This window comes from Aspergillus oryzae, chromosome 7 (assembly GCF_000184455.2).
Source record: "Aspergillus oryzae RIB40 DNA, chromosome 7".
Taxonomy (NCBI): Eukaryota; Fungi; Ascomycota; class Eurotiomycetes; order Eurotiales; family Aspergillaceae; genus Aspergillus; species Aspergillus oryzae.
Window position 1 is genome coordinate 2,048,993 of NC_036441.1, and position 21,504 is coordinate 2,070,496.

At 47.4% G+C, this 21,504-nt stretch overlaps 7 protein-coding genes across 7 annotated transcripts; 3 read left to right on the top strand and 4 right to left on the bottom strand.

Annotated features, from left to right (window-relative positions):
• Positions 1-547: 547 nt before the first annotated feature.
• Positions 548-1,613, bottom strand: AO090011000805 (alpha/beta hydrolase; the record flags this gene model as incomplete). Its single annotated transcript, XM_023233116.1, has 2 exons — positions 548-570; positions 725-1,613. 2 exons carry the CDS (start codon positions 1,611-1,613, stop codon positions 548-550), a joined length of 912 nt encoding a protein of 303 aa, XP_023093651.1.
• A 1,660-nt stretch (positions 1,614-3,273) lies between these two features.
• AO090011000806 (chloride channel protein) lies at positions 3,274-6,115 on the top strand (the record flags this gene model as incomplete). Its single annotated transcript, XM_001826332.3, has 3 exons — positions 3,274-5,466; positions 5,526-5,909; positions 5,960-6,115. 3 exons carry the CDS (start codon positions 3,274-3,276, stop codon positions 6,113-6,115), a joined length of 2,733 nt encoding a protein of 910 aa, XP_001826384.1.
• A 453-nt stretch (positions 6,116-6,568) lies between these two features.
• AO090011000807 (dihydrofolate reductase) lies at positions 6,569-7,315 on the bottom strand (the record flags this gene model as incomplete). The annotated part of the gene is made up of 1 exon (XM_001826333.3): positions 6,569-7,315. One exon carries the CDS (start codon positions 7,313-7,315, stop codon positions 6,569-6,571), a length of 747 nt encoding a protein of 248 aa, XP_001826385.1.
• A 1,094-nt stretch (positions 7,316-8,409) lies between these two features.
• On the bottom strand, positions 8,410-9,021 carry AO090011000808 (uncharacterized protein; the record flags this gene model as incomplete). The annotated part of the gene is made up of 1 exon (XM_001826334.3): positions 8,410-9,021. One exon carries the CDS (start codon positions 9,019-9,021, stop codon positions 8,410-8,412), a length of 612 nt encoding a protein of 203 aa, XP_001826386.1.
• A 2,734-nt stretch (positions 9,022-11,755) lies between these two features.
• Positions 11,756-12,134, bottom strand: AO090011000810 (uncharacterized protein; the record flags this gene model as incomplete). The annotated part of the gene is made up of 2 exons (XM_023233117.1): positions 11,756-12,036; positions 12,101-12,134. The coding sequence occupies 2 exons, from the start codon at positions 12,132-12,134 to the stop codon at positions 11,756-11,758; spliced, it is 315 nt and encodes a 104-aa protein (XP_023093652.1).
• Positions 12,135-12,930: 796 nt separating this feature from the next.
• Positions 12,931-13,930, top strand: AO090011000812 (exosome non-catalytic core subunit RRP45; the record flags this gene model as incomplete). Its single annotated transcript, XM_001826336.3, has 3 exons — positions 12,931-13,094; positions 13,154-13,273; positions 13,336-13,930. 3 exons carry the CDS (start codon positions 12,931-12,933, stop codon positions 13,928-13,930), a joined length of 879 nt encoding a protein of 292 aa, XP_001826388.1.
• A 1,603-nt stretch (positions 13,931-15,533) lies between these two features.
• On the top strand, positions 15,534-19,718 carry AO090011000813 (aminophospholipid-translocating P4-type ATPase DRS2; the record flags this gene model as incomplete). Its single annotated transcript, XM_001826337.3, has 3 exons — positions 15,534-18,451; positions 18,505-18,808; positions 18,870-19,718. 3 exons carry the CDS (start codon positions 15,534-15,536, stop codon positions 19,716-19,718), a joined length of 4,071 nt encoding a protein of 1,356 aa, XP_001826389.1.
• Positions 19,719-21,504: the final 1,786 nt, after the last annotated feature.

Genomic DNA, 21,504 nt, shown 5'->3' on the forward strand with positions numbered 1-21,504 from the left:
GAGAAGTGCATCTGTGGAATGCTTACGACGCAACCATGTTACTGGGTGTGGGAGAAACGCCTTTCAGAAACAAACCCCCAGGAAGGTCAATTATATACAAGTCAGAGCGCTTAGTCGATTGCCAACGTCTGTCTTCTGCAAATAACAACGACACTGTATTTACTGCTAAAAGCAGGTTCTAAAAACTACCACGAGAGCTTTTAAGGAAAAGCGAGGAGACGTGAAGCATAGAGCGGGTTACGTTTCCGCTTCAAGGTAGTCAGGCCGAATTTAGCTCGGCCTTAACTACGAGGTACAGTTAGTATCTTCGGGGTTTGGAGGTCCAGACTCTACTTGAAGGTTATTTACTGGATTGGAATTTGTGGGGTTTGTGGGGTGGCCATAGATTTCGTCAATTATAGCAAGAGAATAGAGATATAACTCCTTATATAGAGTTTCCTTCTACAAGCCACATTCTATAGCTACTGCATTATAAGTAATATAACTTAGTCATTTGTCTAAAAGGTATTGGCCTTTCCTAGTGCGGGATTACAGTTATAGATGCATACTATTCCCTACTACCCCAGAACGCTGTGCATGTAAAGTATGATGTTGCTACCAAAAATAGATGGCATTCTCCCCTAAACCTATAGTAACATGCCAAGCTCTAATCTACAGGTTCTACTAAAAGGTGTACAGTATGGTCAATCAGTGCTTTGAGAAATCGCACATAAGTCTTTCTTACCTTGACCCATGCTGCATTCGATCGCGAATCCCAGACAACGTAACAGCCACGCCGTTCCCTGCAGGCTCATCTCCATACAATGAGGCGCCATAGGTATGACCACATTCTCAACTTTGGGACTCTTTGTCCGGAATACTTCGGTGAATTGCATGGTGCCTTCTTCCGATGAGTCCCAAAAGCCGTCCTGGTCACCCACCGCGTATAGAAAAGGCACAGTAACCCGCTCGGCATACGAGCACCAGTAGCTCTGCCACGTCGTGCGAACATCATGTAGCTCACCCAAGGGAACCGGGTTGTTAAGGACCTCTGTGTACGAGGTGATTTTTGGGTCAACAAGCAGTACTTCATTTGCTTTGGGCGGAAAGTTAAGCATCAGTCTATCCTTCACCTTAGGATTGAAACGGATATGCGTTCGCTGCTCGTCTATTTGGTCACTGCCGCTGTTTTCACGGCTATACCCTCCATTTCTGCGACTTGAATTCAGCGACTCATGCATATGGCTCTTGCACCCAATTCCAGACACGACCAGCCCTGCAAGTGGATACTCTTTCGGTTCTGCAGCGGCCACGATGGCTATCATCCCCCCTATCGAATGTGCCAATACTACCATACTGGATGCACCAGACCCAAACTCTTTCCACACTGCTGGTAGAACAGTTGAGTTGAGGTATTTCCCTTGTTCCTGAACGAATGTAGTGCCCCGTCTTTCGAGGTCTTCATTCTTGACTTTTGGATCCGGGTAGGCCGTGCTACCACCGTATCCTGGTCTATCGAACGCAACGACGGGTATCTGAAGAGTCTCTCCGAGCGTGAATATGGAATGCTGAAAGTCGATATCGAAATACTTCGAGTCATAGCTTGCTCCATGTATGCAGACAATAAGGGGCATCGGTGAAGATGCTCTTAGTGTTTGAGGCTGCGCGGGAATGAAGGAGCGGCCTGTGAGCGTTCTTGCGCCCTCTAATTTCAACGAGAACAGTTGCATGACGATACTTGTAATTCAACCTTATGGTATGGTCAGAAATCAGGAATGAGGGGTTATAACACTCCATCCAGTTGGCAGTATTCAACATTTATATGTGTACTCTCGGTAATAAGGGAATGATATGCCGTGTTATCCCTGAGAATTTGAAGGGACTCAAACCCATCTCGGTCATTGGAGCTGGCCGAATGGCCGAGCTATGGGGCAAGGATGGTTGATCATGGATATACTAAAATCTCACTCCCACAAGGCAGGATAGGAAGAAGGTACGAGGCATATATCATGTCCCTTCTCCAAGAATAGCAGGAAACTTGCATATGGGCTGGTAGCAGATTGATTTTCAATCCCACTTTCCCACTGCGGGTACATTGATCATACTCACAGCCCTTGTGGGAAGAGGTCATCAGCACTAGTTTGAGGACTGCATATTCGAAACCTGTATGCAAAGTTTAGTATTGCATGCCGGATATGCACTTGTTGATGGAATCGAAGACAAATGCAAAATGCATGGTGATATCATATCTCATTGGCGGTCTACGGAGTAATGCACGCCGGGATAAAATAAAAGAGTACTAGTTTACTACTCCGTACTAGTAGTTAATATTCAATCACCCTATAAGGTGGGAACCAAGAGATGAAAGAAACAAAAAAGCGAGAAATATATTCTGGAGATTATACTAACAACCTTCTGCTTTGTTCAGGTGACGATGATTGAGTCGCCTTTCCACGGCTTGACATCAGAGTGTCGATCTTTTCCAGGGATCATGATCATCATGTTGAGAAAGAATGGTGGGGTAAAAGCAAATATGTGGACTTCATCCGATTCAGTGAGCATGAATGGCAGCTTTATTAAAGTTAGTTTATTTTACATACGCTTTGTTACACGCGCCTCACGTGTTCGGGGGGTTCTCCGGATTTCCTTGTTTACGTTGTTATTGCTGCAGCTCTTTCAGCACTCCCTTTGAACTAAAAGGAAGAATTTTCCGGGGATATTTGCTTATTCTTAAAGGATAGTTGATTTGTGGCGGATATCCTAGGACCCTGGATACAACCCTACCTACTGCGTTGGAAGAATAAAATTGGGATTTTGATTTATCAGATGATGTGCGTTTAGTCCCGTGTTTTGGCTCCTTTTACTTATCTGCGGGTCATCTGCCATGAACACTGTTTTAAACTATCTTGAGAACAATGGTTCTTGCTTCTCCTTTCTTCCACCACTGCATTCAGGGCTCGTTTGCTATGAATAGCCCTCCCGCCCCTTGACTGCTTGCTATATTACTTTTCGATTTCACTATCTTTGTGGTTCTACCTCTTTATCGCCCTTTGTTTGAGACCTTTTGTTGAAAATTAAGCCCTCCACGTTTCACCGCTGTTAGCCCGCTCCCAACCTCGGTCAGAGCAGCTCACCTAAGTCAAGAGATTGAAAAGAAGGGTTGACCTCCCCAGAATTCTATAGCGAATGATATGTTTTGGTATACTCCGTTACTCTGGGTGCCTTGCGGGTGGCTTGTGTTAACCAGGGAATCAGATCACCACGTCGAACCGTGAAGTACTTACCGCTTCAATAATGCCTCGCTCTGTTCCCTCCAATTTCACCTCCCTTTCGCAGGAAGGCGGTCAAGCTCCGAGCGAAGATGATCGCCAGAGATCTCTCTCCCGAACGGCTCCCCCCTCCCCGTCTGCGGTCAGACGACAACATAGCTATCTCTCGGAAGCACATACCGGGTATCAGTCATTACAACCACCGTTGGAGATTGGCGAAACAACCAGCTTGCTAGGCAAAGATCGGGGAAACAGCCGAGGTGTACGGCGGTCATATACCAATCTTTCAAATGGCTCCGGACCCGATACCAGCTTTCGACACAACTTGTTGGCTGGGAGCTTCCGCCGATCACGCCATCACAGCCGTGCTCACTCCCAAGCATTGCGAGTCAGCCGGCGGGAAAGTATAGATACGGATCGACCTGAGAGTCTTGCTGCATCGGCCAAAGATGGCCTGAGCTCTTCCTTTATGGATGATCGAACTTGGTATGATCAATTCACCTCCACCGACTGGGTACATGACAGTATTGCGGACGGCGAGCGCCTTCGACAGTTGCGGGCGCGGAAAGATGTCCGGGGTCGCCTTCTAGCATGGTTCGATGGTGCTCAGGGCTGGGTTCTCGTCGCGCTAATCGGCTGCATCACGGCCGCGATCGCTTATTTCGTGGACATAACCGAAGATTTTGTGTTTGATCTCAAAGAAGGATTTTGTACCACGCGATGGTTTAGTAGCCGTCAAGAATGCTGCGTGGACAATCCCGTATGCTCTGCATGGTGGTCATGGTCCAAGATGCTAACCTTCTCAAGCACGGACAACCAGTGGACGGACTTTGGCATGTACGTAGCCTGGGTGGTTATTCTGTCCGTCATCTCTTGCTTCCTCACGTTGCTTACGAAGACGGTCGTTCCTTCGTCGGTCTCTCTAACTACACTGGATGAAAACTTGGGTGCAGCATCGTCGCAAGGTACGAGACACACCGATGCAGCTGCTGACAGCCCAAACTCCGATGCTAGTCCACGAACACCCTTTTCGGCGATTCCCACACGTCCTGATATGGTTTACTATTCTGCGGCTGGTAGCGGGGTTGCTGAAGTGAAAGTCATCAACAGTGGTTTTGTTTTGCACGGGTATCTGGGTTTCAAAACGCTGGTGATCAAGACCGTTGCTTTGATTTTTAGTGTGTCATCTGGCCTAAGTTTAGGCAAGGAGGGTCCGTATGTCCACATCGCCACCTGTGTGGGAAACATATGCTGTCGCTTGTTCGCCAAATACAATCGCAACGATGGAAAAAGAAGAGAGGTGCTAAGCGCGAGTGCTGCGAGTGGTGTCGCAGTAGCTTTTGGTGCCCCCATTGGTGGTGTTCTCTTTAGCCTCGAGGAAGTTAGCTATTATTTCCCTCCGAAGACGCTATTCAGAACATTCTTCTGCTGTATTGCTGCAACACTCTCTCTGAAATTCCTCAATCCTTATGGAACGGGTAAGATCGTCCTGTTTGAGGTCCGATATTTGAACGATTGGGAGATCTTTGAGCTAGTGATATTTATTCTTTTGGGTGTCTTGGGAGGCGCTCTTGGAGCCCTTTTCATCAAGGCATCTAGTTTATGGGCTCGCTCATTCCGGCGAATCCCAATTATCAAGCGTTGGCCGATGCTGGAGGTAGTTCTTGTCGCGGTGGTGACTGGCCTAGTCAGCTTTTGGAATCGTTATACTAAATTGGCCGTATCCGAACTTTTGTTCGAGCTGGCCAGCCCTTGCGATCATGAATCCTCATCGCCAACCTCGCTATGTCCAAACGAAGATGGCATTGTCGATATTATCCGCTACCTCCTTGTAGCATTCGTTATCAAAAGCCTGTTAACGATAGTCACATTCGGCATTAAAGTGCCAGCGGGCATCTACGTCCCATCCATGGTTGTTGGTGGTCTCTTGGGACGGATCGTTGGTCATGTGGCACAATATTTCGTGGTGAAATACCCATCGTTCCCCTTGTTTGGATCCTCCTGCCCAGCTGTGTCGGGGATGGAATCGTGTGTGACTCCAGGAGTGTATGCAATGATCGCCGCAGGGGCTACCATGTGTGGTGTCACCCGCTTGTCAGTTACATTGGCCGTCATCCTCTTTGAACTGACAGGTAGTCTTGCCCATGTCCTTCCGTTTTCCTTGGCCATCCTTTGTGCCAAATGGACTGCTGATGCGATCGAGCCCCGCAGCATCTATGTAAGTATCGACTGAAACCCAAGGATCTGTGCTACCGAACTACATGCTGACTTGGATAGGATCTCCTGACTGATATGAATTCGTACCCGTTCCTTGATAATAAGATACAAGTCGTGTCAGATGCAGAGCTCGGAGACCTAGTGAGACCTGTACGGAAGAGTCGTATCATTGATATCTCAGACTCTCCGTTCGTACCAGCCACAGAGTTGCGCTCCAAGCTTCAAACTCTTCTCATGGCAGGAGAGTTAGACAGTGGCCTCCCTATCTTACGCCACGATGTCTTGTCTGGGTTGATCCCAGCCCCGGACCTCGAATATGCGCTGGACAATCTCGAGGACGAAGAAAACACGTTATGTCTGATGACACTAGATACGATGTCGGTCGTTTCCGACAGTGATGATGAAGAGGCCATTCGAGTGGACTTTAACCGCTATATTGATCCGGTATGTGGATAGAAATCCGTATATCTCCTCACAAGCTGATGCATGTATAGGCCCCTATCGCTCTTGATATACACTCACCTGTAGACCTTGTTTATCAGTGCTTCGCTAAGCTAGGTCTACGGTACCTGTGCGTCCTTCAAAACGGACAGTACGCGGGTCTGGTCCATAAGAAGGCCTTCGTGAAGTTCATGAAGGAGAATGAGTGATTCTCTTTACCAGATGAATCCGCTTGCTGTAAAAGAGAATGCAAACGTATACATATTTCCAACGTCTTCAAAGCATTGTCCAGCGTTATGTTCCGGTCCCTGCACGCATTCCTGGTCATGGGCAGCATCTTTTCTTATTTTGCATATATTTTTGAGCTTGAGCATCACGCATATACTGATCTTACTATAAACTGTATTTTTCTTAGCGCTGTTTCTACTACCAAGTGTATATCAGCGGAGGATGCCTGTATGTTTTATGTACCTGACGGGGTTCGAGACTTCTTTTTGTTGATATGTCTTCATTAGCAAGCGCCTCTTTGACTGCAGATGCCTAGCATAGAACTTCATATGGGGAAGACTCGCCGTATATAGATTATCGTTGCATAAAGCAATCGAACGCTATCGTTATATACAAGGAAGGGAGAGGCTAAACTGCGCACAGTACCGGTAACATCAATTGACCCGTTCATAACCAACCATCTGGATCCTAACCTCGCCTTCATCTTTCCATTCCCCCGAGACAGGCTCACCCACCCACTCGGTCACTTCCTCCGCACTCACCTTCCTCCATCCCTTCTCCATGAGCAGCTCCTCGTCAATGGGAAAGAAAGTATCACACTCAAACACAGCCTTCTCCCCATCCACTCCCTTCTTCTCAACATTCGTCATAACAATCCTAACCGGCCGATCCCCTCCCAACCCCAAAGCTGTCGCATAAATCTCCGCACCCCCAATCACAAAAACACTCCCCAACCCCCCCTTAAACTTCTCCTCCACATCCTCAAGCGCCGCCTCCAGCCCAGAACTAACAATCGCATCCGTAATCGGCCCCTCCTCCTTATTCTCCCCAGCAGAAGTAGCCGCCGCCGCAGCAGCAGCCATCTTCGCCCTCTTTTCCTTCAACTCCTCCGCAACCCGTTTACTCACACCCTCCACATCCCGCGTTACGATAACATTAATCCTCTTTCCCAGCGGCCGTAGACTCTTAGGCACGGAATCGTACGTCTTCCGACCCATGATCATGGCGTTTGTTGTCCCCGGGCGCGGGGGGCGGGTTGTCACGCGCGCGAAGAAGCTCATGTCGGCTTTTATGCGCGGCCAGGGGAGTGTGCCGTTTAGACCGATTCCGAGGAGGGTTTTTTCGCGCGTGGGAATCGGTGTCGTTGCGACTATTAGGGTGAGAGGGTTTGTTGGTGGCATTTTTGGTTGGTTTGGTGGGGTGGTGAGGGGTTGGTTGCTCTTTTTGGGGTGGGTGGTTTTGGGTTGGGAGGTTGGACGTTTCCTTGGTTGTGGTAAGGCGTAGGAGGTCTGGTTTTGTAGAATATAACGTTATGTTTAGAGGTAAGTCATAGAGTTGTTGGGATGTATAAGTTGGAGCTGACTTGGTGCACGCTTGCCTGATCGGGACATTTATGGGTGGAGTAAGGTACTGTGAGATTGACCGCCTACTTCTAATGGCGGGGTGTCTCTGTATTGGAAGGCGGTCTTTGATGGAATTATTTAGATCCCCGACAGGGGAGACAGGCTGTTTTTGCTTGATCTTCTGATAATAATATTTCAATTGTACTACCTTGTATTGATCTGAGAACTACCTGGGCTAATGGATACCTAGTAAGCTAGCTACTGAAGTTTTTCTGTGGGAAAATAATCGTTCACTATAGCGTAGGGACCTTACTAACCTAGCATCGCTGAAGATACACTATTCGGTGGTGTAGCTGATGGTGTGTTCAATTTATTCTGCCTGACAATCAACTATTCACTATCTTATCGCGATCACTATCAATCGATACATACAAACTATTTACATCTTTCTAGTAGACTGCCTCTTACTACTATTCAATGTGTCTTGAACGATGGTGTGGAAATTAGTAGTAAGAGTCTTGTTAGTTGTTATCTATAAGATTTGGTGAAGTTTGAATATGATGGTCTACTCGTGTCTTACACATATATATACTGTTTATTTGATCTATCAACCAACTCAGGAGCTTTAGTAGCTCATGGAAATATACGTCACATATGGCTATAGGTTGACATGATTATTGGAAAAGATATTGGGATCAGGGAGTGTTTCTGACCTTCAAATACCTAAAAATATGTGAATTGGCAAGGCTTATGCAGCCTATCGCAAGAATTAACGCAGGGCTTGGGAAGGAGTACATTTAAGTACACTGGTATCCAAAAGTACATTGCAATATAAATACTCATCCATCATATATCTTCATATATGAAAGGATGGAAGAAAAGAAGAAGAACCGAAACTAGTAAAGCACATATGGCTCACAACAATCCCCAAGCTAAAGATCTTTTTTGCCCCCCGAGATACATTTGTCCCCCGTAGCAAACTTTAGATCGTAAAGCGATGGCCCACAATATTGCTTTTCATCCCAGGTGTCCTTCCGCCCTACAAGGAGCGATCCACGCCAGGAACCAGCGTGAGACATCCGGAAGCACTCCTGCTCACATATCCAATAAGCCCTGTCTCTCATGGTCTTTCTGATGGCGCCTTGAATGGTCTCGAGACTGGCGCTGGTATCGCACCACCGGCTGTCCTCGGTATGGGACTCGAAACGCCAATTGAATTCCTCTTCCTCGCCGGATATTCTTGTGCATGTGTTATAATCTGACAATTCTTTGATCTGTTCTGCGATTTTAGGGAGCCATGCATCTATGGCTGCTTCGCCGTTGCTGTAAGGGCAGTACGGGTAGTCGCCGATGTGCAGGATAGGGCACATTGTGATGGGAAGATCTTTCCGTCTCTCGAGGTCTCGTGCTGCGAGATCGTTTTCGGTTACGTTGAGATCGAGCGTATAATCGAGTTCCTGATGTGATGGAGGAAGAGATGCCGCAAGTGCTGGTGTTGCTTGCCAGCAGGCGAACGCGAAGAAGAGACTTTGGGTGAGTAACATGGTTAACGAGGCCTGTGATGATGATGGCAAGACTGGTCAAATTTCCTGACGAGAGGGCTGAATGGACTCGCACATTCCCTGGTTAATAATTCCAGTTGGAACGACAGATGATCATCCCCTTATTATATTGTATACCGTGCTTGATCTTATGACCCTGCCTCCCTGTTCTTGCGATAGGGGGTAGGCCAGTGATACCAAGAATATTGTTCCTTGGGAGAGTGCTAGACAAAGAATATGAGTTAGAAATCGAAAAAGACTTCTGGTTAATATAACTTTGGCCTTGGCCCCGTTGCCCGACGCCCCGTACTAGTATAGCCTTATATTTCACTGGACTAATGTGCTCTTTGTGTTATCACAGAATCCTGAGTGGCCCCATGTCTTGTCAAAAACCCTAGATCAGACAATATTAGTCTTTTGATGAGACAATATAGTTCGTGATGTAATACCTCAGGGTCTGTTTCCATATAAAGCACGTTTCACTCCACCGAAGCCGTCTACATACAACACAGTGGGACTATAGGTCCATAGCCATAGAAAGGAGAACAAAGGAGATATGGCGGGGAAGTAGAGAGGGTAGTATATATACTATTGTGGACTATTTCCATATTCACATGACCCTGCTTAAAGGATTGAGGCTTGATAATAGTAGTGCCTTGCAAAGTAGAAAAGGTTGGCTAATATAATCTCAATGTAACTCTGGCTCGAGGAATAGAGTATTCTAAGTCATCACAAATATGTTCCCAGCTGGGTTAACTGGGTAGTGGCGATTGACTGACAGAAGGTGTCCAAGTTCTTTGGACGAACATGCTTAGAAACGTGCAATATTGCTCGCCTGGGTCTCCAGGGACGAAGCCCGTGGGGCTGGGTGATGGGGGTTAGCCCCCTGCTCCTGACTGTGAGGAAAGTAGACTACCAGGTAGTGCTGGACAGCCAGTTTAATCGGTAGTGTTGATACCCAGCGGTAGCAAGGCCACACATTAATTTCAGCCGGCGAAAGGGAAGGCCATGCAGCGGGATACTCGTAGACCCTTTGCTGATAGATGACTGGGAGTACTGGACCTAGTCCAGAGACGCCTTGGTCTCGATAGCGATATCGACAATAGCCCACCAGTGAAATTGACGGCCCTGGCGGAGTGAACGCAACATAACTCTTGTGCTAAGAAGTTAGAAAAAACTAGTATGAGGTCAAAATTGTAGTGATGGGTATCTACAATACAAGCAATAATGTACAATAGAAATAGTAAGCCCCTCCCAGACGCCAATGATGCAATATCTATAAAACCATGCCGGAACCGAAGCCCAGAATAACACTAGTACTCACATATCACCAATAAGATCATTTAGCCGGTTTCAACAAACCACCTTCCTCGATGGCCCGCTGGATAGCATCTGCGTCCCTCTCTAGCTCCTCTCGCCGCTTCACATCCGATTCGTCTTCGCCGAGAGTGTTGAGCTTTCCAAAGAGCCAGGTTTCTTTCATCGTACGGGTCAAAGAGAGAATATCTTCGGCGGCGCGGACCTGTGATTGATCTGGTTAGTGACGAAGGCTAGCGCTGCTAAGGTCTGCACAAGGTAAATATGGATGTACGTATACATACCAAAGCAGTCGACTCCACGTCAAGTTGGTATGTTTCCACTGCTGTTGAAGTATGGCTGGTACTCTCGACCTGTGTGTTATTGGATCAGTTCATATTCTCATTATAGTGCAAGGAGAAGACAGACCGTTGCTGTTGCCATTATGTTCTCGAATCTTTGAAGTAATTGAGAGATATTGGTATTGATGCGATCTGCGGAGTATGTTGATTAGAAAATGCGGGTGGGTGGATGAATGATAAAGTTCTATCTGTGTCAATGTGGTGGTATGGGTTGCGCACAATGTAATGCCTTGGATGTTGGCTGGGAGTCCATATTTGCTTTCTTAGGGTAAACTATTCAGTGATGATGTTTTTAGTAGATAGATGTTGGAGCGATAACTGATAGAGATAATTGCTATCTGCGATGAAGGCGGCTTGTATGGCGGTGGAGATTATTGCCGACATTATTGTATCCGTTGATCATTACTTAACAGAGGAGTGATACATAGATGGCTCTAAGGATACTCCATACAGCAATACTGACCCGCAATTACTTCTTCATTGGATGTAGATGTGCAATAGTGCTTGCAATTTCAGTGTACATTAGCTGTAAAGGTAGTCTGGCTATGGACCATGGTCGGTTTTTGAACAGAGAAAAGGGATCTGGCAAGCCATGAAAACAATGCAAACTATGAGTAACTCCAGCGACATTGATAGAGCCATACGACGATTCTCATGAGATTGTGGCTCCAGTAATGGAATACTTTCGATCATTGTACTCCACTCTCAGGGAATACATTGCCCACCGCATTCCACTTGTGCCAGAGGACCCTCCCAAACAGATAGATCAGCAGGACTCTGACTGATATACGAGCCATTATGTGGGAGTGGTATGATGTAGGCATCGACTCGGCGCCAGGCAACTAGATCAAGACGGTTCACCAAACCATCGGAATGTTGTTGAGCCATTTTGTATTTGTATCAATGACATCATCTTACGATGGTGCATCCAATGTTTAGTTTGGATGTAACTTCGTGCAACTTATCTGACATACTTGCCCTACAGGTAAGTGTTAGTAGAAACATCAAAAAATCATGATCAGGTACAACCTACCATAAACCTCTTGTGGAAGTCCGATCGCAACAGATCCTATACTTGATTAGCGCCAAGTCAACACGACCAAGCTGGGCAAGCTTACGTTGACAAACTCCTTTCCTCTCTTATCCTCGGTTCCCCTGGCTTGATTTTTGAAGACCACGTCGTCATCCCAGCGGCGTTTCAAGTTGAAGTCCTGAGCGTTAAGCAGCGGGTTTCCTTTGGCAATATCATATTCCCGTTTCTCTTCCTCTTCAGCAGCGCGTTCGCGCTCTTCTTTTTCCTTCTGTTCTTGTCTCTCCTTCTTGATCTTTTCCAGTTCTCGCATCAACTCGGCGGCCTCATCTTCTTCATCGTCACTAAAAACTTGTCAGCATAGCTGACTTGCCTGCAAATCCAAGTAGCATACCTTTCTTCTTCGCTACTGTCATCCTCCGACCCATCTGAATCCGCATCTATGTCCCGCGTCTCCTCTAGTATTCGCCGCCGTTTGGCTTCTGGATCTTCGTCCTCCGTCCCAACTGAATCACTGCCAGATGGACCGCCTTCTATTTGGTGTTTGGGTGCTGCGCTCTCAACAGTTGGTTCATTCACGGGGATACCCCTCTTCTTCGCAAAATGAGCGGCTTCGGCTTGGAGCAATTCGGCGCGCAAATCGCGTTGTTGAGCTTCGCCTTCACCACCCTGGCCGAGTTGACTTGAACATATTAGAGGAAATCACACCCACAGTACAGATCCGACTTACCGAGTCTTCAAGTGCGTATGTGCTGGGAGCAGTCGCTGGTGGTATGCGGGGCCGCGCAAGGCCTCTTTTCCTTGTGCCTGTTGTCCGTGAGTCTATATTCAAGTATTCCCGGATTGAAGTAGAAGCATACTGGATCGAATGTGGGCCTGTGTGCTATATGTAGATTAGCGCAATGTCATCGCGATATTAAATCTCAAGATTTTCTCACCTGTAGTCATGGTGGGCTACAGAATCCGCGTTTTGGAAATTTCCGATGGTTGTCGTTCAAGGTTGAATGACCGCCGAAGCAGCGCTCCGCCGACGGCCTCAGGTTAGAAGCTGAATCAGCGAGTGCACACCGCCTTTGGACTACGCTACATGTGATTGGGTTTCTGATGATCGACAGTCTTAGGAACAACTTTGGCCCGCTCTTCAATGACGCTGCGGAGTGCAGGAAATTTCTATAGAAAGTCCGTCTTGCTGACCCCGCTGGGGCCGAGTCCGCCTCCACAACCATGAACAAAGAAGCACCGCTCTCAATTGCCGAGCGCGACTTCATCCTCAATGCTCTGCGTGAGGATGTAAGACTCGATGGCCGTCAGGCCGATCAATTCCGTCCCTTAAATGTGTCGTTCGGCGAAGAATACGGGCATGTGAAGGTCCAGCTTGGCAAGACCAGGTGAGTTCTTAGTGCTCGAGGTTTAGTCTTCAGAGATAGATGTTAATCTCAGCTTACAGCCTCATTGTCCGCATCTCGTCTGAAGTTACGAAACCCCATGATGACCGTCCATTCGATGGAATCTTTACTATTGCCCTGGAGTTGACGGCTATGGGCTCTCCCGCTTGGGAGAATGGCCGGTATGTTTATGTCCAACTTATAATGCCGGGAGATATATAGTTAATGTATCCTGGGACAAAAGACAGGGCGACCTTGAGACATATGTGTCCAACGTCTTAGACAGGGTGATCCGTCATTCGAATGCCCTTGATACGGAATCGCTTTGCGTTTTGAAGGGTGTCAGCTGCTGGAATGTTCGGGCAGACGTGCACATCACAAACTACGATGGCAACCTGATTGATGCGGCCTGTATTGGAGTTATGGCGGGCCTTCAGCATTTCCGTCGGCCAGATGCCGTCGTCAAGGACGGTCAAGTGATCGTCTACGGAGTCGACGAGCGGGTCCCAGTCGCATTGAATATCACCCACAAACCATTATCGGTCACATTTCATACCTTTGATGAAGGAAAGCGGGTCATTGTGGATGCCACTCGGAAAGAAGAGCAGGCCTCTGAGGCGGACGTGGTCATGGGCCTGAATAATGCAGGCGATGTGTGCTACCTCTCGAAGTTCTCTGGGTCCCCGGTTAGTGCCATGGTGTTCGTGAATAAGTCATCCGTTGCACTTGAGAAAGTGAAGGAGATCAACGGCATCATTGACAAGGCGCTACAAGCTGACCTTGCAAAACGGGCTAAGGGCGGCTTGATAGAGGAGTCTAGAGCAACGAACGATCGGTAGACATGCGAACCTTTCATAATTTTGATCTATCTTTTCAAATGGGAATCAATGTGCTTAATACGCTTAAGATTTGTTGTATTATAGATATCAAATAACGGAGTCCATTTTGCGTGTTCTCGGTATTACTCAAATTATTATCAATGATCGTCCTACACGGACAAAGACCTCCCTCCACCTTTTTTTTTTCTCCTTGCCCTTTACCTCCTTGAGTACAGACGTCTTGACAGTAGATAGGATACTTTGAGTTGTGGCCAGGCAGCAATCACTAGTGGGACTGTATCTCCCATCTGTTTCAAGTAAAATTGGACCCACGGTGGAGAGAAAGTGACAGATTTAATTTAAATATGCAACACTCGGCATTGCAGCACTCATGCGTTCGGTGGACGTTCTAGAGCTGGCTTGTCGTTACAGTTTCTAATACTGGAAATTCTCGATGCTGAGAGAGTTGGAGGCATCACAGTGACATCTGAACTGTAGGAGTTCTCGTAATGAGAGCGTACAGATCATCTGGTACATCTACATCGGGGAGACTCTACAAGAGTGTTGCAGCTCCTGTCCTAACAAGCGTTCTTCCAAACCAGCATGCGCTAGGGTAATTATTTGGGACTATATTTATTACTAGTAGGATTTAGGGAGAGAGATCCTAGTTCTTACTGGTGTGTATCTAGAGATTAAAATGGGTTGTATTGGTTCCAGTCTAGTAAGGAAGGTTGAGAAAGACTCGGGAGACAAGACAATCCAGAAGAATTAGCAGACATTGAAAGGCCTGTTCGGGATATCAGTCAACCTAATTAAGAATCATCTATAATCATGTATAAAACATGACAAAGCGAGATTCTCGTTGTCCTTGGTCAAGTTTCAAGTATTTCAGGAACTACGAAGAATCTGTCTCAGTTGGCAGTTGTCAGCCACGTTAGGAGGAAAATTTCCGACAGATGCATACCAGAGATCTCTTGTCGTCTCGTTTATGAAGAACATTAAATGGTAAGTCTGGGATGGCGGAGTGGGGAGCGAGACGCGCATCGTCGAGGCGCAGGGACGCTTAATTTGGATTTATTTTTAAACCCATTGGCGAGACAGGAACGAATTAATTGACTTAATTTATGTTACCAGTTCCTACCTATTTTTATGAGACTAGTCAAGAAATGAATTGAAAGAAAGAAAGGAATAATCCGTACGGAGTACCCAGTCAAAATAACTCAGGAGCTAATCTCATACTATTCTACTAAGTATTACTGACTAGTACAGTAATCGAAGGAAGATCCCCAAAAATAAAGAAAGAAAAAAACCCCCCCCAGCCACTGACGGAGATCCAAAACAACACCGCCCAAGACTAGCGTTAAAGCCGCATCCCAACGAATAATAAACCTTCTTCCAGGCAGTCGTCAGATTTCCTTCTCCATTCTGTCACCTTCGGTTTCCGTTCGCTTCAAGTTTCATGATTATTGGTTTTTTCTCTTGCACTCCCTTGCGCAATCCAAAACCCCAGCTATAGTCGTTCCATACTTGCATCGTCTCGCTCCTTTTCCCTCCCTCATTCACTGTCGATCAATGCTCCAGGGGCATAACGTTGCTCTGACGGTGCCTACCCGCCTCGAGCATCATGGCCAGCGGTAGGCCTCCCGGTCACCACCCAGCCGCTGGCCGCGATGACGACCTGCTGCAGCTGGAGGATACGACCCCTATGTATAATCCTGGGCAGGGCCCGCCCGTCAACGACGACCATTTGTTGCGACAGTACAATATCGATGACTCCGATTACCCCCAGGCGCGACCTTCAGTTTCCTATGACCAGTTTGTCGGCGGACAGGCGCCGCCGCACTCCGGTGCCCATGCGACAGCCTCCGCGCATCCTCCGCCGCAGTCCGGGGCCTACATAGGCGATCCTTACATGGGGGCCGCCAGTGTATCTCGAACCTATTCTCAAACCTCGGGCTTGGACAACTACCGGCGCTACTCCGTCGACGAATACGATGATGGGTACTACCACGTGGATGATCATGATGATTATATGCATTCCGACCATCGTGTACAGGAAGCGAATCAGCGGAATAGTATACTGGGCTTGGGAGGCGGGCTAATGGGAAGAGCAAAGCACATGCTGGGCATGGGACAGGAATACTCGGACATGAACCTTCCTCTCACGGAGGCCGGTGCAAGGGCGGCACGAGTTGACAGCACCGAACACGCCGAGGGGGCCATCCCCCCGAGTCAGAAAAAGTCGAGGAAGTCGGATTTCAAGTTTGGTTTCGGACGGAAGAAGGTCGACCCTTCGACTCTCGGACCTCGCATGATCGTGCTGAACAATCCCCCGGCCAATGCCGTACATAAGTTCGTCGACAACCACGTCTCCACAGCGAAGTATAACATCATCACCTTCGTTCCGAAGTTCTTATACGAGCAATTTTCCAAATACGCCAATTTGTTTTTCTTGTTCACCGCTGTCCTCCAGCAAATCCCAAACGTGTCACCGACGAATCGTTATACCACAATTGGTCCGTTGCTAATTGTGTTGTTGGTCTCTGCTATCAAGGAACTTGTAGAAGACTATAAGCGACGCTCGTCTGACAAGTCTCTCAATTACTCGAAGACTCAAGTTCTGAAGGGATCGGCATTTCATGAGACGAAATGGATCGATGTCGCTGTGGGAGACATCGTTCGTGTTGAGTCGGAGCAACCCTTTCCTGCCGATTTGGTTCTGTTGGCTTCTTCTGAACCCGAGGGCTTGTGCTACATCGAAACCGCCAACTTGGATGGAGAAACCAACCTAAAGATTAAACAGGCGATTCCGGAGACTGCACATTTGGTAAGCCCCGCTGATCTTAGCCGACTGAGTGGGCGGGTTCGATCAGAGCAACCGAATAGCAGTCTTTACACCTATGAAGCTACCCTGACGATGCATGCCGGAGGAGGCGAGAAGGAACTCCCTCTAGCACCGGACCAGCTTCTTCTTCGAGGAGCTACCCTGCGAAACACGCCGTGGGTTCACGGTATTGTCGTTTTCACTGGTCATGAGACGAAGTTGATGCGAAATGCGACAGCGACGCCGATCAAGCGGACGGCCGTGGAACGCATGGTCAACGTTCAGATCTTGATGTTGGTCAGCATTCTAATCGCTCTTAGTGTTATCAGCTCTGTCGGCGATCTTATTATCCGACAAACCGCGGCCGACAAACTCACCTACCTTGACTATGGCAGTACGAACGCAGTAAAGCAATTCTTCCTGGATATATTCACCTATTGGGTCCTTTATTCCAATCTCGTCCCAATATCGCTCTTCGTGACGATTGAAATCGTCAAATACGCCCAAGCGTTCCTGATCAATTCTGACCTCGATATCTATTACGACAAAACAGACACTCCGGCAACATGTAGAACGTCGTCGTTAGTCGAAGAACTTGGGCAGATAGAATACATCTTTTCAGATAAGACAGGAACCTTGACTTGCAACATGATGGAGTTCAAGCAGTGTACAATTGGTGGCATCCAGTATGGTGAGGACATCCCTGAAGATCGACGAGCCACTGTAGAAGATGGAGTGGAGGTTGGGGTACATGACTTTAAGAAGCTCAGAGAGAACCTACAAGGTGGTCATCCGACAGCAGACGCGATTCATCATTTTCTCACACTTCTCTCTACTTGCCACACCGTTATCCCTGAAAGATCTGAAAAGGAACCCGACAAAATCAAGTACCAGGCAGCCTCTCCTGATGAGGGCGCTCTCGTTGAAGGTGCTGCGACGTTGGGTTACCAATTCACAAATCGGAGACCTCGCTCCGTGCTCTTTACAGTAGGGGGCCATGAGTATGAATATGAACTGTTGGCTGTCTGTGAGTTCAATTCGACGCGTAAACGAATGTCAACGATCTTCAGGTGTCCAGATGGGAAGATTCGGATCTACACCAAAGGTGCAGACACCGTCATCCTTGAGCGTCTTAATCCTGACAATCCCATGGTCGAGGTGACTTTACAGCACCTGGAAGAATACGCTTCGGAAGGTCTCCGGACTCTTTGTTTGGCCATGCGTGAAGTTTCCGAGGAAGAATTCCAACAGTGGTACCAGATATACGACAAGGCTGCAACGACTGTTGGTGGAAACCGTGCAGACGAGCTCGACAAAGCTTCTGAGCTTATTGAGAAAGACTTTTACCTTCTTGGAGCTACCGCTATCGAGGATCGATTGCAGGATGGAGTTCCCGACACTATCCATACGCTACAGACTGCGGGAATCAAGGTCTGGGTTTTGACAGGTGATCGACAGGAAACTGCTATCAATATTGGAATGTCTTGCAAGTTGATCTCGGAGGACATGACACTACTAATTGTTAATGAGGAGACGTCTCAAGCTACCCGAGAAAATTTAACCAAGAAGCTGCAGGCTGTTCAGAGCCAGCATGCTTCGGGTGAAATCGAAGCGTTAGCTTTGGTTATTGACGGACGCTCTCTGACTTTCGCGCTAGAGAAGGACATGGAAAAAATGTTCCTGGACCTTGCTATTCAGTGCAAAGCTGTAGTCTGCTGGTAAGTTGTCATAGCCTATTCCTATGAGACGCTCTGATGCTGATAACTCCCAGCCGTGTTTCTCCTCTACAGAAGGCCCTGGTAGTCAAACTTGTGAAGCGTCACCTCAAATCCTTGCTTCTCGCTATCGGTGACGGTGCGAACGACGTGTCCATGATTCAGGCCGCACATGTTGGTGTTGGTATTAGTGGTCTTGAAGGTCTCCAAGCCGCTCGGTCCGCCGATGTGTCTATCGCTCAGTTCCGTTATCTCCGCAAACTTCTCCTTGTCCATGGGGCTTGGAGTTACCACAGAATCAGTCGTGTCATTCTGTATTCTTTCTACAAGAATATCGCCCTTTACATGACACAGTTCTGGGTAAGTGATGTTCTGACCTCCCATCCACTGATGAGTCTGATAGCAACTGACAACGACGTAGTACTCTTTCCAAAATGCTTTTTCCGGTGAAGTTATCTATGAGTCGTGGACCCTGTCCTTCTACAACGTCTTTTTCACCGTGCTTCCTCCATTCGCGATGGGCATCTGTGATCAGTTCATTTCTGCTCGATTATTGGACCGGTATCCTCAGCTGTACCAACTTGGGCAGAAGGGAATGTTCTTCAAAAGGCACAGTTTCTGGTCATGGATCTTAAATGGTTTCTACCATTCCTTGCTACTATACCTCGTCTCGGAGTTGATTTTCCTGTGGGACCTTCCGCAAGCAGATGGCAAGGTTGCTGGCCACTGGGTATGGGGATCTGCCCTGTACACGGCAGTCCTCGCCACGGTCCTTGGAAAAGCGGCACTGATCACTAACATTTGGACCAAATACACATTCATCGCGATCCCCGGATCAATGGTGATCTGGCTAGCGTTTCTTCCAGCATATGGTTATGCCGCACCCGCTATCGGTTTCTCCACGGAGTACTACGGCACAATTCCCCATCTCTTCAAATCGCCTATCTTCTATCTCATGGCTATCGTCCTCCCATGTGTCTGTCTTCTTCGGGACTACGCCTGGAAATACGCCAAGCGGATGTACTACCCGCAACATTACCACCACGTCCAAGAGATACAGAAGTATAATGTACAAGACTACCGCCCACGCATGGAACAGTTCCAGAAGGCGATCCGCAAAGTGCGCCAGGTTCAGCGCATGCGCAAACAACGCGGCTATGCTTTCAGTCAGGCTGATGATGGCGCCCAAATGAGAGTCGTCAATGCTTATGATACCACGAGAGGAAGAGGGCGCTACGGTGAAATGACTAGTTCCAGAGCCTTAGTATAACGATCTGATTTTTGTTTTTTTGCCTTCATTCCTGTTCATTGCATCCATGTATTAGTTGCATTTGCTGCGGTCTGATGACCGACCTCCCTTTATCACTCTCTATCTACCTCTTACTAACCTTATCATTCATCTTCCTTCTTATCTCTCATTTTTGGGCTATATTACACGATGGTCCTACTCTTTGCTTTTAACTATCTACGTTCCCCCTTATCTTCTCTATGAGCCAATGTGAAAATCTTGAATTTTGTGATATCAATTTCTTTGACTACACCACTTGATGTTTTTCTTGAACATGGATGACTTGTGATGTCTAGATAGGTTAAACAGACATGGGTGATGATGCATTACCCATCTTCTGTCGAAAGGTTCTTCCACGTAAGTAAAACTGTAATTGCGGCCAACTCCATCGTAAGTTGTCTACTTGGTCTCCATGGAACGCGACCAGTCTGATCTAAAACTACCCATGGGATACCAAACTAGGTAATACTAAAAAAAAAAAAAGAAACCAAGATCTCCCTCAAACTAGTATAGATATACCTGAAAGGCCTACTTAATATCCAGTAAAGATTCGTAATGCTTCACTACTAATACAAATAGTCTTTAGACGTACAGGCAAACATTTATCACGTTGAAAGTTGAAATATATGGACAGTGGCTGGGATCAAAAGAACTCAGCTGTATACAGGGGAGACTTACGGGCATTAAGTTGCCCATTGGGGTAAGGACGAGAGATTCTGAGAAAGACTTGAGCGTATCATCCTGATATACACTTTCTTCTATTGCAGAAACTCGGTCTACCCCTTCTACTCGTAGTCTGGTCTAGTGCCTCACTTGTGTTGAAAATTAGTCTACTTAGCATATAAGTTAAAGTCATGTATTATATAATATGTAAGGATATATCGGCTCTCATGATAGAAGAACAGTAATAGACTAAGGAAATACAAACGATATCGAATCATACATATAACCGTCTAGGATCCGGCACTCCAACATCCCTAGACGTAAAACAGCAATGGTATATAGTTCCCCCCTGCCCCTCCACAACCGGCAATAAACTTCTTTCCTCTAGCTCCAGAGGGCTATCCCGAAGCACTTCCTCACCAGGCCTTTCCCCTTCAGCCGATTCCTCTCTCACCTCTTCCCCAGGCATAATAACCTCTCCTTGCTTCCCTGACGCACCAGATATGACAACCTCCCCCCACATCAACGGCTTCAGCGCCGCATCTTCGTCATCCAACGGAGGATGACAGGCAGCGCTGATGGCCAGACTACAATTTCCGGCGAGCGGCATTTGAGTCGGGAATCGTTTGAGTGATAGTCCGAATACGATAACCAATGCCAAGCCGGTGAGTGAAAGGGTGAATATCATTGCAATAGGTGACATTCCACAGGTGGATATTGTTTTTGTTTCATCTATAGTACCGGCTGTGTCGTATTGATAGACTCGGACGTAGAAAATGCTCTCCGATAGGAGCCAGTGGAGTATAGCTGAGATTGTCATTGTTGGGATACTGAATCTATAGGGTAGACTAAGGAAATATGTGGAGCGTTGTTGGCCCTCAGGCCAGGATACTCGGAGATATCGACGATGCACTGAGTAGCTGGTGTATTCAGCGCTTGCGAGCATGCAGGTTAGGATGCTGTTGATTAGGTAGTAGAGGGATGAGAGGATGACTTGTGGGACATTGGAGAGAAGGGCCATGGCGAGAAGGTTGTATGTGGTCAGGTAGCGGAGCATTGTCTCCGGACGCGCTTCAGAGAAGCCTAGACTCCAGACTGTGGAGAT